The following is a 17,721-nucleotide window of genomic DNA, read 5'->3' as shown; positions in this document are numbered from 1 at the left end:
CTATCTCCACTTCATTTAGTTGTTTTTCTGCAGTAGAGAGCAGAACAACTTCATCTGGTAGAGAGCCCTCTGCCTTTTCATCGTGTCTATCTTTCTGTGAATGTGGTTTTTGTTCCACAGGCTGCAGGATTGTAGTTCTTCTTGTTTCTACTGTCTGCCCTCTGGTGGATGAGGCTATCTAAGAGGCTTGTGCAGGTTTCCTGATGGGAGGGACTGGTGGTGGGTAGAGCTGGCTGTTGCTTTGGTGGGCAGAGCTTAGTAAAACTTAATCCACTTGTTTGCTGATGGGTGGGGCTGGGTTCCCTCCTTGTTGATTGTTTGGCCTGAGGCGACCCAACTCTGGAGCCTACGTGGGCTCTTTGTGGGGGCTAATGGCGGACTCTGGGAGTTCTCACGCCAAGGAGTACTTCTCAGAACTTCTGCTGCCAGTGTCCTTGTCCTCACGGTGAGACACAGCCACCACCCGCCTCTGCAAGAGACCCTCCAACACTAGCAGGTAGATCTTATTCAGTCTCCTATGGGGTCACTGCTCCTTTCCCTTGGTCCCAATGCACACACTACTTTGTGTGTGCCCACCAAGAGTAGAGTCTCTGTTTCCCCCAGTCCTGTCAAAGTCCTGCAATCAAATCCCATTAGCCTTCAAAGTCTGATTCTCTAGGAATTCCTCCTTTCGTTGCTGGACCCCCAGATTGGGGAGCCTGACATGGGGCTCAGAACCTTCACTCCAGTGGGTGGACTTCTGTGGTATAAGTGTTCTCCAGTTTGTGAGTCACCCACGCATCAGTTATGGGATTTGATTTTATTGTGTTTGCGCTCCTCCAGCCATTTCATTGTGGCTTCTCCTTTGTCTTTGGGTGTGGGGTGTCTTTTTTGGTGAGTTCCAGTGTCTTCCTGTCGATGATTGTTCAGCAGTTATTTGTGATTCTGGTGTTCTTGCAAGAGGTAGCGAGAGCTCCTCCTTCTACTCCGCCATCTTGAACCAATCCTGATATTCGTATGTTGAACCATCCCTGCATCCCAGGAATCAATCCCTCTTGGTCATGGTGTTTAATCCTTTTAAAGTGCTGTTGAATTCATTTTATTAGTATTTTATTGAGGATATTTGCATGAGTTTTCATCAGGGATATTTGTCTGTAGTCTTCTTTTCTTATAGTATCTTTGTCTGGTTTTGGTATGAGAGTAATGTTGGCCTCATACAATAAGTTTGGAAGTGTTCCCTCCTCTTCATTTTTTTGGAAGAGTTTGAGAAGGATTGGCATTAATTCTTTTGAAATGTGTGATAGAATTCTACAGTGAAGTCATCTCTGTCTGCACTTTACTATGTTAGGAGATTTTTGATTGCTGATTCAGTCTCTACTTACTAGTTATATGTTCAGAGTTTCTATTTCTTCTTGATTCAGTCTTTTTTTTGGCCATGCTGTGTGGCATATGGGATCTTAGTTCCCCAACCTGTGCCCTCTGCAGTGGGAGCATGGAGTCTTAACCACTGCACCACCAGGGAAGTCCTTGATTCAGTCTTGGTAGGTGTATATATCTAGGAGTTTATCAGTTTCTTCTAGTTTATCTAATTTGGTGGTGTATAATAGTTCATAGCAGTCTCTTATAGTCCTTCATTTTCTTATATCATTTTTTGAAAATTTCTAAGTTGTAATCTCACCCCTGGTGCAAGAGTGCTTCTGTCACTTTTGTATATTTTATACTAATTTATAATTTAAAAAATATACATATTTTTATAGATATATAAAATGATTAGTAATTTTTATGGTACTGTTAGCAATCTTCTTGGTATTACTCTATTACTTTTTCTACCTATCAAGGACATTTGTAATTTTGTCTTTTGTCTAATGGAATGGATTATAACTTTATAATTAAGGAACCACAGGGTTTTAGAAGAAGTATACCAGCTTGTATGGAAAGGGACAGAAACAGCACAAAATGAAAAGAAGTCTTTAGACTCCCCAATATTCTATGGACAGGAAATGACTGAGAAATCTGCTCAGCTGCAGACACAGGCTCCTTTTTTTTTTAAGCAAGAAAAGATGAGTTGGAGGGCAAGTCAAGAGCCCAAATATGTAACCCAGAGCCTCAGAGAACAAACCCTTAGGGAGTAGGACTGAGCCCTAATCAAGGAACTGGCCCATATGCCTGAATGGGCTTCAGAATCCCTATACACTAATGACCATTTTATGCTTCTGCTTTCTCCCCTTTCAAACAGTAATGTATATAGTGGTTATCTTTTGACTGTTCCATCATTGTCTATTGAGAATGGGGAAAAATAATTCATTCATTTCTTCAAATTGAGAGGAACAGTTCTCAAGGAGCTATATCCAAGAGACCACACTAGACCTGAATGTAGATGATGAGATCTTAGAGTTTGCATTGGTCTCAAAGTCTGATGGGATGAGGCTTGGAAATCTTGGAGAGAAGTGTTATTTGCCTGTGATAGGGGTGGAAATTGTAGCCAGAGAGTAGACCATTGACTACAACAATTCATATGTGTCCCACTTGCAAAATATACTCACTTCTCTCTCCAAGCCCCCCAAAGCCTCATCCTATCAGACTTTGATTAAGTTTTCCAAAGATGGCAATAACAACTCTCCCATCTCATAAACTCTTCTTATCATGTGACATTATCAATGTGCCTGTCCAGTGGTAGAGTCTGTCTTCTCTCCTTGAACATGATTGAGCCTTTGTGACTGCCTTGACCAGTAGAATAAGGCTGAAATGATGATATGTGGCTTCTGAGGCTATATGTCATAAAATGCCATGTGCTTCTGCCTTGCTGTCTTTGATTGTTCATTCTTAAAACCCAGCTACTTTTCTGTGAAATTAAGCCTGAGGAGAAGTCATGTGAAGAGGAATTGAGGTCCACAGCCCACTGTTCTGGCTGAGCTCATAATAGTCAGCAACAGCTTGCTAGCCAGTGAATGAGCCATCTTTAAAGTGGAACCTTCACCCTCCAGTCGAAATGCCCCACTAATGCAATGTGAACCAGAGATGAGCTTGCAGACATATGGTCAAAATAAATGATTCTTGTTATTTTAAACCATCAGGTGTTGGCGTGCTTTGCTACATACACAGTGATAGATGCTTGGAACACACCCTCATCTGTTTCTATGGCATTAACTACACTGATTCTCAGATTTGAATTTTCAGGTCAGATGTTTCTTCAGAGTTCCTGTCCCATATATTTAACTACTAACTAGATGTCTTTCTCCTAAGCTCTACATGTCCGGCATTAATGTGTTATCCTTTACCATCTGTTCTTGCTCCATTATCTTGGTTAATTTATTGTCCAGTCATTCATGGCAGAAACCTGGAAAACCATTCTCAACTCCTATATCTCTCTGCATGTAATTTTAGATCTTAAATATCTTTTGAATTCTTCATTCTAACAGCCAGCGCTTTAATCCAGGTTCTCCCTCTCTCTCGTGTACTATTTTAGCAATAGCAACTGATCTGGTCTATATTGTATTCCTGTACTTCACTCTCTTTAAGTTTATGCTCTCTGTTGCTTGCAGAGTGATGTTTTATTTATTTATTTATTTATTTATACCACATCTTTATTGAGATATAGTTCACATATCATTTAATTCACCCATTTAAATTGTAGGATTCATTGGTTTTTAGTATATGTTTTTTTGTTTCTGTTCTTTGGGTTTTTTTGGCCACATGGCCTGTGGGATCTTAGTTCCCCAGAGTCTTAACCACTGGACCACCAGGGAAGTCCCTTTTTTCTTTTTTCTTTTAAACAGAGTGATATATTTTAAATACACATATATAATCTTGTTACAATAATTTTTGCAGTTCCTAACTGGCTTCCAATTATTTATAGAATAAAGCCCTACCTTCTTAGGAGGATATATATAGTTTTTAATGATTTGGCCCCTTGCCAGACCTCCAGCCTTACTGTCTGTTCCCCCTTTTTACGTTTTTAATACTAAATTTCTTATAGTCCTCCAAATACACAAAGAAAAAACCAGGCTTTTCTACTCCTTCAGGCTGTTATACCCATTCAGGTTTTGGCATAATTCAGCTCTGTGTTGTTGTAGCACTGAGGTTCCCACCTTCTCGCTGGCTGTTGGCTGGTGTTGCTCTTACCTCCTACAGGCTGTTCTCAGATCCTGACCATGTGGCCCCCTCAAAAAATTGCAGTTTTCTCCCTCAAAGCCAGGAGACAATCTCACTCCTTTGTGCTATGACAGTCTTACATGGTGTGACCTAATCAAGGGAATGACTATGCTATAAGTAGCACCCATACTCAAGGAATTAGGATTATACAAAATGTGTCCACCAGGAATCTTGGGGACCATCTTAGAATTCTGCTTACCACAGGTAAATATAGATTTCTCTGTGAAAACTTTTATGATTAAAAAAACCTCAATAATTAGAAAATTTACAAGAATGCATCTTCCCGTGTATCTGCTTTTATCCACTATGCTGGTTACTCAGTGGGCTCTTTCAGTCTGGCAGCTCATGCTTCATCAGTTGTGGGAAACTTTTGTGTGTATTTCAGTGATGATTTCTTCCCTTCTGTTTTCTCCCTTCTCTCTTTCTGGGACTCCTATTTGAATGTTGGACCTCTTGAACTAGTCCCTCAATTTTATCTCTTCTATTATCCATTTGTCTTTTGCTATACTCTCTGGCAGATTTATTCAACTTTATTTTTCATTTCTTTATGGATAGTCTATCTTCCCATCCTTTTGAGCTTATCAGTGGTGGTTTTCTGAACCTTCTTCTGAATAGTCTGTTTCCTCCATGTTACTTGTTTTTCTGTTTGTTCTGGTCTCTGTCTTTCATGTTAGAGGCTTTCCTTAGATGCTTGTTACTCCTTGTTCATGATTTAGAATATGAAACTAAAAAAGCTGATTGGAAATTCTGAGGCTGTAGATCGGACTTGTTAACTCTGAGCTCCATAGGGTGATTGGATCTGGGCTGCTTTCTGGTGAACCTCAATGTCAGTAGCTTTAGACTTTTTCTTGTGGTTACTCAAGATCCCCAGAAAAGGAACTTCCAGTTTTCTGCTGGTGTACAGAAGTCTGGCTGCTAGCATACTGGAAACTAACTGGGAAAGGGCTAAAAGAAGTCTCAGCATTTGGGTACTCAATCCCCCTGCTTTGGGTATGGTATTCCCACTCTCAGCTGTTCCTGCAGTCCGGCCAGATTTCTTCTGGTGTGAGGGAGGGACCTAAGTTCATGGAGTTGGGGAGGGAAATCTAGGGATCTAATGCTTCCCCAAAGGTTTTTACCTATTCCTCCTTATTTTGGAGCCTTCCTGCTATTCCCCTTCCAATATTTCTCTCCCAGTTCCAGAGACACCAGGCAGTGACAGTTCCTGAGCAATTTTAGGATTCTGCAGTTAAAGTGAAATTGTCTCTTAGCTTTTCCTCTCTCATGGCTTTAGGGTTTTGTTCTCCAGCTTCCAAAATTTTGCTGACTTTTCTCTTTTCCTTTTTTCACATATGTATGTTTATCTCTTGAAAAATCCTACTGCTGTAGCTGTGCTGGGATTTCTGGAGGGGGTGAAATCAGATGTGTATATTCAAGCTGATGTCAACTCAGATGTTCCTTATTGTTCTCTAATATGTCATTATATGTTAAATTCTTATGTGGAAGTATTTGTTCCTTAGTTATCTGTTTTGTTTCAAATATCTATCTCTTTATCAGTACCACAGTTTTTTATTGTTTTTTTGTTTGTTTCTTTATAATATCCTTATTCTTTATGGTAGTAAATTTCTGTTTAACTCCTTGTAAAATTTGTTAGTTTCATAATGCTCAAACTATATAGGTACACTGGGAGCATTAAACTTAGAAAATCATGAGACCATTTCTGTTAATGTTAATGGATTTATTTCACAGACTTGTTTTTTCACTCGTCTTTATTGATAAGAATTAGCAGGGTTTAAATCCAAATGTTGGAACATTATTATCATATAGTAAAGACGTTTTGTTCTTTTTCTAAATGAAGACTGAAGTTGCTGAAGATCCTCAACAAGTTTCAACTGTTCATCTTCAACTAGGATTACCACTGGTTTTTATTGTTAGTCAACAAGCTACATATGAAGCTGATAGAACAACTGCAGAATGGGTTGCTTGGCGTCTTCTGGGAAAAGCAGGAGTTCTGCTCTTGTTAAGGTATTTTAAGTATAAAGTAGTCACTATACTGTATTTAGCAGAACACTAATATTTTTCTTATATGGCAATCTGTTCACTTATAAATAAAATCAGATCTCTTATGGACTCTAATATAGTTAAAACCAGTTGCTGAGCTAAAGTCTTTAATTATTAGCTTGATTAATATTTAGACCTTTAAACTTTGCTAAATGAAGCTGTAGATTAAGACAGAGGGTAGAAAATCTGATCTGTATTTATATGTAAAATTTCTCAGACTCACTAAATTGTAATCTTTCTTCATAAACATTTTTTAGTATAAGAACTTACAGCTCTATTTTAGATTGACATCCTGGATTACTATTATTCTTGAGATTAACAACATAAAACATTTATTTCCATTTGGAAAAAGGGACTCTTTGGAAGTGGACATTCCTCAGAATGCTAATGTGGTCTTCAAAAGAGCAGAAGAGGTTAGTCATTTTATGTATTGGTCTACAGTGTCTGCTTATTTAATACACGCGGTCCTAAAGTAACATACACTTACTATAGGAAAATTCTGTGAATTGCCACTATTCAAAGATAATTGCTGTTAACATTTTGGTGTGTTTTTTTTCATCTGTTGCTCTGTCTCTCCATGTGTGTGTGTGTGTGTTTATTTAAATATATATGTATTCTTTATTAATTTTGTTTTTGAATGCCAAGTGTCTTCTGTACTCTTTTATTATCATCATAGTCTTTGCATCAAGATACATAGCAATGATAGCAGGTTTCTTTTTAAAGCTTAGTATTAAATACTAAATATCTTTCCCCACTTTAATTTTACATTACTCTGCCAAGAAAAAAATTAAAACTCAAGTTATCTGAAGCCTGGACACATGTCCATGATTAGCCGGGCTGTGTAAAAGTTGGTGGCTTTGTTCTTCCTGCTGTGTGAGCAGGTCCAGGCCCTAAAAAGATGGACGAGGTTATCATTGTTTTTCAAGTGTGCTACAAAAATGGATGGCCTGCTATAAGCCAGGTTACAAAGTCAAGACAGGGGTGAGGGAGGGACAGTTTCTTCTAGAAACAGAATTTCTGAAGAGTCCCAGTCCATTTTCCCCAGAATGGTTGGAGGGGGGATAAAAGCTCAACATGAGTTTCAAAGCCCCATCTCCGTGAGGGGACAGTAGTTGCCTTACGGAGGAAGGCGTGGCTCAGTGGTGAGGCGGCCACGTCTGCCCATCCCCACTGCTCTCAGCGAGGGAATGGAGAGTTTACTGCCCAGTGAGTGTGAAGTGGGCTGAAGGTCGGTTGGTATTGAATTCTCTAAGAGGTTTCTTCTAGAAACAGACAACTCAGACCCTTGCTCTCACTTCAGCAAAGAAGTTATTTTAAAAGCACTTGGGAAGTTCCTCCTGCGCCCTTGCAGGGTGGCTCAGAGGAGGGAGTCGTCAGTACAGCCCCCTTCCAGGCCATATCGGAACTCCTGAAAGTTGGAGACCCCATAGAAGCGGATGAAGGCAGCTGCCACCACCAGGACATGGAAGATCTGATGAGACTAGAACCATATGTTGGATTTTCCAGGGAAGAAGTGCTCGGGAATCCATGCGGCATAAAGGCCAGCTCTGGTGATGTACATCACAGCCATGAGGAAGAACCAGCCCATCTGGCCCACCGTGGTGGCCTTGATGAAGCCCTCTGCGATTGTAAAGTGTGCAGCATAAAGGCCAGCTCTGGTGATGTACATCACAGCCATGAGGAAGGACCAGCCCATCTTGCTCACCGTGGTGGCCTTGACGAAGCCCTCTGCGATTGTAAAGTGCATGGTGGGCACGATGCCGCTCAAGCCAAGCCCCAGGAGCACCCCTGCTCTTGTCTGCCAGTGCTTAGGAGTGGCAAACTGGTGCCACTGCACCACAATGATGGCAGAGGTGCCCACACTGGAGACGTAGGTGAGCCGTGGCTGTGGGGAGCCGTAGAAGGAATAACAGAGCTAGGGGACAAAGCTCCCTGTAATCAGCAGGGCAATCCCTGAATAATCCAGTTGGGAAAAGGTCCGAGAGACCTCTGAGTGATAATAGACAGTGTGAAAGAGCCAGGAGAAGCTGAGGCAGAGCACCGCACCCAGGAAGAACATCCCCAACACCACCTCCTCCTGAAGGGGGGCCATGAAGTACATGTTTGATCTGAGCATGGTCAGGATTCCCAGAAAGAGAAACAGCAAAAAACCAAGCAGGTGGGTCCAGATGTTGCTGGTCTCCGTGTGGATGCGGAAGATGCTCTTGAAGCAGGCCCGGAAGGAGGGCACGGGCGGCCTGTGGCCGTGCAGCAGGTAGTCGTTGTCCTTCAGCCAGTCGGGGAGCACGTTGTGCAGGATGACCCTCCAGCGCCCCTCCCAGACCTTATGCACAAACTCCGCCATCTTCTCCATGGCATGGTGGGCTTGCAGGGGAAGTGTCAGCCCCCGCCCCTCCTCCTCCTCTTCCTGAGGCACTGGGCATGCCTGCTCTTCTTCAGCTTTGGTTGGGCTGGCGATGCCCTGCTTGCCTAGCTCCTCTAGCCGGGGGCCCAGCTCAGCCAGCTCTGCTGTGTCAGACTCCCTGTTCCCGGCAGGAGCCCCATTGCCCTGGGCCACCACAGGTCCTTTGTGAGAAGACATCTGGCTGGTACCTCAATGCCCTGTGGCTTCAGCTTGGGGAAAGGGTGGGGTCTCTCGGGCCCAGGGAGCAGAGAGTTCCCTGTGATGGAAGACAGGCGGGTGGCGGGCTCTTCTTGGGGCCGCGGACCCCACCCTACATCCCGCGGCACTGGAGGCAGCCTGTGGCCAAGTGGTGCGAATCTTCTGCCTATCTATATATTGTAAAGAAATTTAGGATCATGCTATATATCCTGCTTTTCATGTACAGTTATATTTCATTACTTGCTATTGTGCTGTGATGCCTGCCTTTGTACACTGTTTTGGACATCACTGATTCTTTCCTTCTGCTAAATTTCTGGAAGTAAGTTTTATTAAAGGAAATGGGAATTTGTAAGACTTTTAAAATACATTGTCAAATTTCCCTCCAGAAGGGTTATACTTTTACCAGCAGGGTTTGGAATTTCTTGTTTCTCATACATCTTTGCCAGTACTGAACAGTAATCTTTAAAAAAAAATCATTTCTATACACAAAAAAAGTTTCAGTATTAATTTGCATGTCTTTGATAACTTTGACTAGTTAGGTCATTTGTATTTCCTCTGTAAATTTCTGTTAATGTCCCTTTTTCCTTAAATTTTTCTTATTAAGAACTCTTTAATTCTGAACATCTTGTAAATATTATATACATATGCTAAAAAATTATTGATATGTTTATGAACTGCCAGACAGTTTAAACTTAAATTCCCTTGCATAAGTCTATGATAGGAATACTGGGTTAAAGAGTCAGAAGACTTGGATTCTGTTCCTGCTAGTTCTGGATCCAGATAACTGAATTAACTTCTTCAAGCTCAGATTTCTCATTTGTGAAATAGTCATAAAACCTCCCCTTCTAACTTACAAGAAGTTTTATAAGACCAAATAGGAAAATACTTTGAGAACTGTAGTATTGTTCAGATGTGTACACCGTGGGGCTAGTATGCTTTGCTTTTTGACCAGGTAATGGAAAGAATACTTTCTGAAGCTATTTTTTTTTTACTATTAGGTAAAGACCCCTAAGTAGGAAATTACTTTATTTGTTATTGGGAAATAGGTTTTGTAGAAGAATTAAAGTTCATGTTGTTGTCCCAGTGTATATAAAAGTTATATATACACTATACTGTAGTCTAGTAAGTGTGCCATAGCATTATGTCTAAAAAAACAATGTATATGCCTTAATTAAAAAATTCCTTATTGCTATAAAATGCTAACCATCATCTGAGCCTTCAGTGAGTTGTAATCTTTTTGCTTGTGGGGGGTCCCGCCTTGATGTTGATGTGGCTGCTAACCGACCAGGGCAGTGGCTGCGGCAGTTTCTTAAGATCAGACGACAGTGAAATTTGCCCTGTTGATCGACTCTTCCTTTCATGAATGATTTCTCTGTAGTATGCTACAGAGCGATGCTGCTTGGTAGAATTTTACCCAGAGTAGAACGTCTTTCACAATTGGAATCAATCCTCTCAGACCCTGCTGCTGCTTTATCAACTTAGCTTTTGTAATATTCTCAATCCTTTGCTGTCGTTTCAACAGTCTTCACAGCATCTTCACTAGGAGTGGATTCCATCTCAAGAAACCACTTCCTTTGCTCATCCATAAGAAGCAACTCCTCATCCCTTCAAGTTTTGTCATGAGGTTGCAGCAGGGATAATTTACTAAAATAATCCAGTGGCCTAAAATTTCATGTTTTAAAAATGTTTTGGTTGAGGCTTAGTGAAAGAAATTTTAATGGAATAATTTCAATGGAATAGAATTTGGTATTCTTAAAATACCTAGGGGCAGATAGTATTTTTATGTTTATGGCTAAACAGGCAATTCAACTTTTTAGTGGAAATTTTTTAGATGAAGTATTATTTTGAATATTTCTATAGAATACAAAATAATTTTGTCTCTGCAATAAAATTGTATATATTTTTATACCTCAATTGTATTGAGGTAGGACTTACTGTTATATGTAAAATGCTTCAGATGTCAGTGTAATGTAATTGTGACAAGAAGCAAGCGAGACTTTCAGTTCTTTTTTGCCCTCTTTTTCAGTAGCGCACACTATCTTTCTATAACATATACTTTGGATGCTTTTGATAGTGATCGTGGAGTTAATTTACCTTTTTAAAAAAAATATTAAAATTGAAGTTCAGAGGTTTAGTTTCATTTCATTTTAGTATCAAACAAAACATTTTTATATTAAAATGCTTTGTTATATTTTAGTCATATCTTTTAAAATTAATGTATTTCTAGGGAGTGCCAGTGGAATTTTTGGTGTTAAATAATATTGATTTAATCGTATCCCGTGTGGAAAGTAATATGCACATTGAGGAAATGCACGAAGATGAAGACAATGACATTGAAGGTCCAGATATGGGTAATATGTTTTTTTGATGATCATGCTCCCCTCCCATTTATGCCCAGCATCCTTAAGGTCAGTGAAATTTCAGTGAATTAACTGTCACATTCAAGAATGTGAAGAGGCCTGAAGAAATTAATTTTGAATTTCATTTTAGCAAGTTGATGAGGTGTAAAGATATAAGGATGCTCTATTTTGTTTAGTGCGATACCTTTCATTGTTACATGTCAGGCTTCTAGCTTTCCACGAGTGTGCCTTTATCCTCCACATCAGTTCTTTCAGCCCTACTGGTCTACTCCATGTTTAAAAAGGACCCAGGAGCCATAATATGATATTTTATTTTTATTATTCCTATTAGGATATGAAATTCTAATAAATATAGTTGTATTTGTAGTTGTAAATGAATCCGATTGTTAACAGTATAAGGAGTAAATTTTGATAACATTTTAATAATTCTTTTTAACATGTTATTTTTTTTTCTTTTTATTGCTCTTATTGCTTACATTTTTGAAGTATTCTATAGTTTTCAAGGTTATTTCCCACACATTATTTACTTTGATAGCTGTCCTCTGAGTTAGCTGAGGTCACCTTCATTTTGTAGAGGAAAAAATCTGTGTTTTAGCTCAGTTAAGTGATCTGCCCAATGTCACACAAATGGCATGTGGAGCATTCTGACTTGAAATCTTACTTATGATCATTATCATTCCTAGTACTTCTTTTATAACATCAGTCCTATTCTGAAATTGCTTATTTACTTTTCTCTCTTCTCTATTGGTCTATAAAATTTCTATAGTATTTAGCAAATACTTGAATTTTTATATAGTACTATTATGAGTCCCATTTAGTAAATACTTTTTAAAAAATTAATTTATTTATTTATTTTTGGCTGCATTGGGTCTTTGTTGCTGTGCGTGGGCTTTCTCTAGTTGCAGCGAGCGGAAGCTACTCTTCGTTGCAGTGCGTGGGTTTCTCATTGTGGTGGCTTCTCTTGTTGTGGACCATGGGTTCTAGGTGTGCAGGCTCAGTAGTTGTGGCTCACAGGCTCTAGAGAACAGGCTCAGTAGTTGTGGCACACGGGCTTAGTTGCTCCGCGGCATGTGAGATCTTTCTGGACCAGGGATTGAACCCATGTCCCCTGCATTGGCAGGTGGATTCTTAACCACTGTGCCACCAGGGAAGTCCCGTAAATACTTTTTATATAGTCCTATTATCATGAGTCCCAAGATGGAAGTAATTTACATATTGTTTTCATGAGGTCCCTTTATTATGAGGATCAACATCTATATTATAAATTTAATAAGGGCTCTGAGCTTTAACTGTTACTGGTGACCAGCTTCTTGGTTTGAGCACTGCTCTAGTTTTTTTCTGATATACAGAGGTTAGAATTGCTCGTGATTTAAGCCAGAGTTCTCCTCCATAGCATCGTCATTGTATAGGCAGATCTGTGTTCTGCTCTCTTACTCCCTGCTTTATTCCTATCATGGTTCATATATTCTTCAGAGTCAGAGGAATCATCCATCAATTTAATAAGATTCCTGTCCTCAGTGGTAGTTGCCTGTTTCAAAATTTCATTGTTGCCATGTCCCCTGTTTTACTTCTTGATTCTCTGGCTTTAGTTTGCCCTCTGGTGCTGCCTTCTCTTTTTTTCTAACTCTCCCCTATCTTCTCTCCTCAGCCCAGTTCTCATGTTTCTTTTACAGCTTTCTTTTTTTGCTTTGTAGTGGAATTTTTTGTTTTGTTTTGTTTTGGGGGGGTTTTTTTTTGGTCTTAACTTCCTATGTTTGTAATCCATACTGACCCATAATATAGTTTGATGTCGTGCCCATATACACAGTTTCCCTCTCATTTTCATTTCATTCCCATTTATATGAGACATGGATGAGGGTTTGGAAAGAGTTTGTTACCATGTAAGAGCGGAATATAAAGAAAAATGTCCTTCAAAGGAAATGGGCACAAGATGAATCAGAATTAAATGGACTGAGGTCTCCAAAATGAGAGTATGAAAAAAAATAACAAACATGTGTGGCTAAAAAGAGAGTGTGTGTGTATATATACACACACTATATATATATATGAATTGGTGAAAGTTTGAGCTGAGGAATAAATTTATAAATTATAAATTTATAAATGAGGGTGGCTTATTAAGAGAATAGGGAAGGAAGAAGGAGGTGTTTGGACAAGATAAGAGAAGAAAGGATGGATTAGGAAATAAGAATGGACTGGCAGGAAAATGAAAATACATGAATAATAAGAAAAAAATACAGTAAATGAGAAAATTGGCCTTTATTAATTTTGGTATTGAGGGCATAACTTTTAGTGTCATAGAATGTGGTATTTAAAAGTACCTTAAAATTAATAGTCGAACTCATGTTTCACAGGTTTGAATATTGAGATACAGAGTTATATAACTGACTAGAGTTACACAGCTAAAAATTGCCAATATGGTACTGAAATCCAGACCTAGTATTTTATTTTATAGTATTAGCAATCATATGGAAAGTAATAATTTAGTTTTCTGAATGCATTGCCTTTCTCACTTCCTCCCTTCCTTTCTTTTTAATATGTTGTTACAGAGAATTATAAACTTACCATAAAGTAGACAGCATAATAGAACAAATCTCCAGGTACCTATTACCTGGCCTGGCCCAGCCACCATCAGTTTATGGCTAATCCTATTCCAATCACTGCCCTCCCTTTATTATTTTGCAGCAAATTCCAAACATACAATTTCATCCATAAATATTTCCCTGTGCATTTCAGAAATGTAAGGGTTCTCCTTTTATAATTAACATAATTAATGCTATTACTACATCTCCAAAGTTAACAATAATTCTTAATATCAGAGAGTCAGTGTTCAGATTTCAACTTCATCATGATTTTTCATGCCACTGTTGCTTTGTACATGCTGTTCCTTTTACTCCATATGCCTCTACTGCTTGCCTAAGTTTTATTCTTCTTTTAATGTTCAGCTTGTGTCAACTCTTCTAGGAAGCTTGTCTCTCTTATCAAGTTAGATGTCCCTCCAGTGTTACCATACAACCTATATAAATTCCAATAGGATATTTGTGAATTCATAATGTGTTTTTTATTTTTTTACCACATACTTGGATGGATGGATGGATGGATGAATGGGTGGGTGGATGGGTCTATCTGAATGAAAAGTGTTTTTTTTTAAGACTTAATTGACATGTAACATGTTAGTTTTAGTTGTACACCATAATGATTCAATATTTCTATATATTGTGGTTAATGAAAGTTTTTTACATATTCAGAATCCACCCTTAACTCAATACACTTAGAATAAAATCCAAAATTCTTGGCTTATATGGCCTCTTATAATCCAGCTACTGTCTAGCCTAGAGTTTTCTCATGTTATTTCTTCAGGCCATCTTGTTTTAGTCAAATTTGCCTTCCCTCAGTACCTAGAATATGCTTAGCTCTTATTTCTCAGAGCTTTGCATGTGTTTTCCCTTTGCCTAAAACATCCTTTTATTGATTCTCTATCTGGTGGACTTTGGATCTCCCAATCTAAATCTCCCTGTTAAAATCTCTCACTGTGTATTTTACCGTTCCTCTTAAACTGATCACATTTATAGTTATATATTTATTTAGTGATCAGATTATTGACTGACTTTTCCATAGATAGAGGCTCTGTGTGGTCAGGGACTATGTCTGCTTTGTTTACCACTTTCCTTAGTGTCTGTCACAGTGCTTGGCATGTAGTAGAAGCTAAACACTGTCAAATATGTATGGTAGGACTTTTTTGGCTTATAAATTAATATGTTGATTAGAAATAAAAGAGCAATATTTATATTATTTCTTGACAAGTTTAATGCCTTTTGGAATTGACTAAAACTTGACAATTTCTGGGTCAGGAAGCATCTGAGAGTCATTTAAGATAGGAAGCCAGACAACTGGAAAGTTTTCTAAATATCATGCATTTTAAATATTAAGATTGTATGAATTCAGAAGTTTTTATAAAATACCAAATTTTCACGTGCTTGACTGGGAGAAGAGCTTAAATTTTTTAAGTTATACATTTATATTTATATTAATTCCTCTTCAAACATTTTAGATATTCAAGATGATGAAGTGGCAGAAACTGTTTACAGAGACAGGAAGAGACAGTTACCTTTGGAACTCACAGTGGAGCTAACAGAAGAGACATTTAATGCGACAGTAACAGCTTCTGACAGCATAGTGCTTTTCTATGCTGGTTGTGAGTATGAGCCTTTAGAGGTGACTACTATATTGCATATTAGGGCATTTAAAGTAGGCAGATTTTATTTTTGCATTCTGTTATTGCACATTGTAAAGTGACATAATTTTCATATGTTCCACACTTCGAAATATTTACTTCTAGCTGATTCTGGGGCTGTACAACTGATTATATCTGACTTACAAATTGAAGGTTAATGATTAAACTAGATGTTAAGCTTACTAATTTAGAAAAATTATTGTATTCAAGCTAACGACTGATTAACAGTTATTATAGATTTATAGGCACTATATTGCTTTCATCCTCAAACAATAGCTGTTCAAGTGTACTCCTTGCAGTATGAATGTAGAAACCCTCTTAAATGTTTGGACAATATTGACTACTGCATACTAGGATATTTCTTACTAATAAATAACAATTTGGGGAAACCCCATAAATCTATATGTTTGTTATATATAAGTATGGGTGCTTTAGAGCAGGGGTCCCCAACCCCTGGGCCACGGACCAGTACTGGTCTGTGGCCTGTTAGGAACCAGGCCACACAGCAGGAGGTGAGCAGCAGGCAAGCCGGCGAAGCTTCATCTGTATTTATAGCCACTCCCCATTGCTCGCATTACTGCCTGAGCTCTGCCTCCTGTCAGCATTGTGGTGAGTCGTATAATTATTTCATTATATACTACAATGTAATAATAAGGGAAATAAAGTGCACAATAAGTGTAATGTGCTTGAATCATCCCGAAGCCATCCCCTCACCCTCCAGTCCGTGGAAAAATTGTCTTCCACGAAACCAGTCCCTGGTGCCAAAAAGGTTAGGGACCACTGCTTTAGAGATATGTACATTGTAATATCTGTTTAATTTTTTATTTTAATGTAGGGCAAGCAGTATCCATGGCATTTCTGCAGTCCTATATCGATGTGGCAATTAAGTTGAAAGGTATACTGTGGTATGCATGCTTATTTTCCTGATTTTGAGTCATAGCTATTTGTATAACTGTGTCATGCTAAAGATGTAGAAACCCGTGTAAAATTTCAGGTTATTATGTTTGTGTCTCCAAGGTTAATAAGTTAATGAACCATGAGTTTCAGCATTCTCAGAAGCATTCACTTTGCTTGTCTTCATAAAACTGTCTTGTAGCTACATAGTTAATCCAGTAATCTTTTTGGCTGAATTCAGTCATTCAGCAAACATTTGTTGAGTGCCTACTCTGTGCCAGTTACTGTTAAATATTATTAAATATATACTAAATACTATATATACTAAATACTATTAAATAAAATTTTGATAGATAAGACCACATCCTAATGAAGGAACTAAGATACCAGTGTTCTTAAAGCTATACAGTTAGGATATTTTTAAATAGCCAGGATCTTTTTATTTTAACTATTCTATGAAACCTGATTCAGTGGTAGACAAATAAGAATCCAAGGAATGAACTCAAAATGTCTTTGCCACCATCCCAGCAAAGAATAAAGGAGGAGTAAGGAGGCCTCTTAGCATTAGTAAGAGAGAGATAGTGTTGGCTTAGGTAAGTATAATGTTTTGTAATCATTTGAATAAGACAGAATATATCATGCTTTGTATCTTTAATATGATTTCCTCCTACTCTGCTTTTCTTGTTAATAAAAGCTATTATGGCTAAATAGGCTTTTTCTTGGCTACTCCAGGAATGCATCCACCATTTAGTTTTGAGGTACTAGCTTACAGACTCTTTAATTATTTAGTAAGTTCCTTATGGGTGGAGAGTGTGTCTTATACTCGGCTCACTGGACTTGGTGCATTGCATTACATTACAGAATACCTGGTGTTTAATAATTGTTGAGTAAATGATTAAGCAAATGTAGTAGAGTTTCATAAATTTTGTTTTACTTAGTGGGAAATGTGTACTGGTATATTGGGGACTTTTGTGAACTCAAGAAATTGATTCCAGAAAGTCAATCCTAAATGCAACATGTTCTACAGTAACAAAAACATCAGAGGTATAAAAAATCATTTTTGAACCATTTCTCTTCCATTCATTTCCCAACCACATTTGATCCAACTTTTGATTATTTCATTCCCCAAGTGAAGAGATGATTAAGTCTATAGATACTATGATCCCTAACTTTTTTTTTTTTAAGCCATCTTGTCATTCTCTTTTAGATTCTCCTTTATGGTTGCAATTTATAGACAGATTTAAGTTTCTTCTCTTAGGTTTTCCAGCCTTACTGGTAGATAATTAGAAGAAAGAAAAAGGGGGAAAAATATAAACCACAATGAAATAGTAATTGGATAATGTCCCTGAATAATAGAATTATTCCCCCCTCCCCAGCTCATTTGGTTAGACACCAAATGAAAATGGAAAAAGATTCTCTTACTTTCTTCTCTGTTAATGACCAAATAAAGATGTGACCCCTCA

The 17,721-nt window shown here is 38.3% G+C and overlaps 1 protein-coding gene and 1 pseudogene across 6 annotated transcripts in view; one reads left to right on the top strand and one right to left on the bottom strand.

Moving 5' to 3' along the window:
- The window catches only part of TXNDC16 (thioredoxin domain containing 16), a 113,284-nt gene that overhangs the window by 51,865 nt on the left and 43,698 nt on the right, over positions 1 to 17,721 (top strand). For all 5 annotated transcript variants that reach the window (XM_082618643.1, XM_082618644.1, XM_082618642.1 and 2 more), the window contains 5 exons: positions 5,969 to 6,135; positions 6,524 to 6,584; positions 11,001 to 11,124; positions 15,182 to 15,325; positions 16,200 to 16,259. In XM_082618643.1, coding sequence (XP_082474769.1) covers positions 5,969 to 6,135; positions 6,524 to 6,584; positions 11,001 to 11,124; positions 15,182 to 15,325; positions 16,200 to 16,259 — 556 coding nt within the window. The remainder of the gene's footprint in view (positions 1 to 5,968; positions 6,136 to 6,523; positions 6,585 to 11,000; positions 11,125 to 15,181; positions 15,326 to 16,199; positions 16,260 to 17,721) is intronic.
- On the bottom strand, positions 7,466 to 8,931 carry LOC309802782 (adiponectin receptor protein 1-like; annotated as a pseudogene). Its single transcript has one exon. The product of its transcript is annotated as an adiponectin receptor protein 1-like (transcript).

Source organism: Mesoplodon mirus (assembly GCF_964341445.2).
Source record: "Mesoplodon mirus genome assembly, chromosome: 4".
Taxonomy (NCBI): Eukaryota; Metazoa; Chordata; class Mammalia; order Artiodactyla; family Ziphiidae; genus Mesoplodon; species Mesoplodon mirus.
The sequence above is the reverse complement of the archived record's forward strand: the minus strand, read 5'-3'. Positions and strand labels throughout refer to the sequence as shown.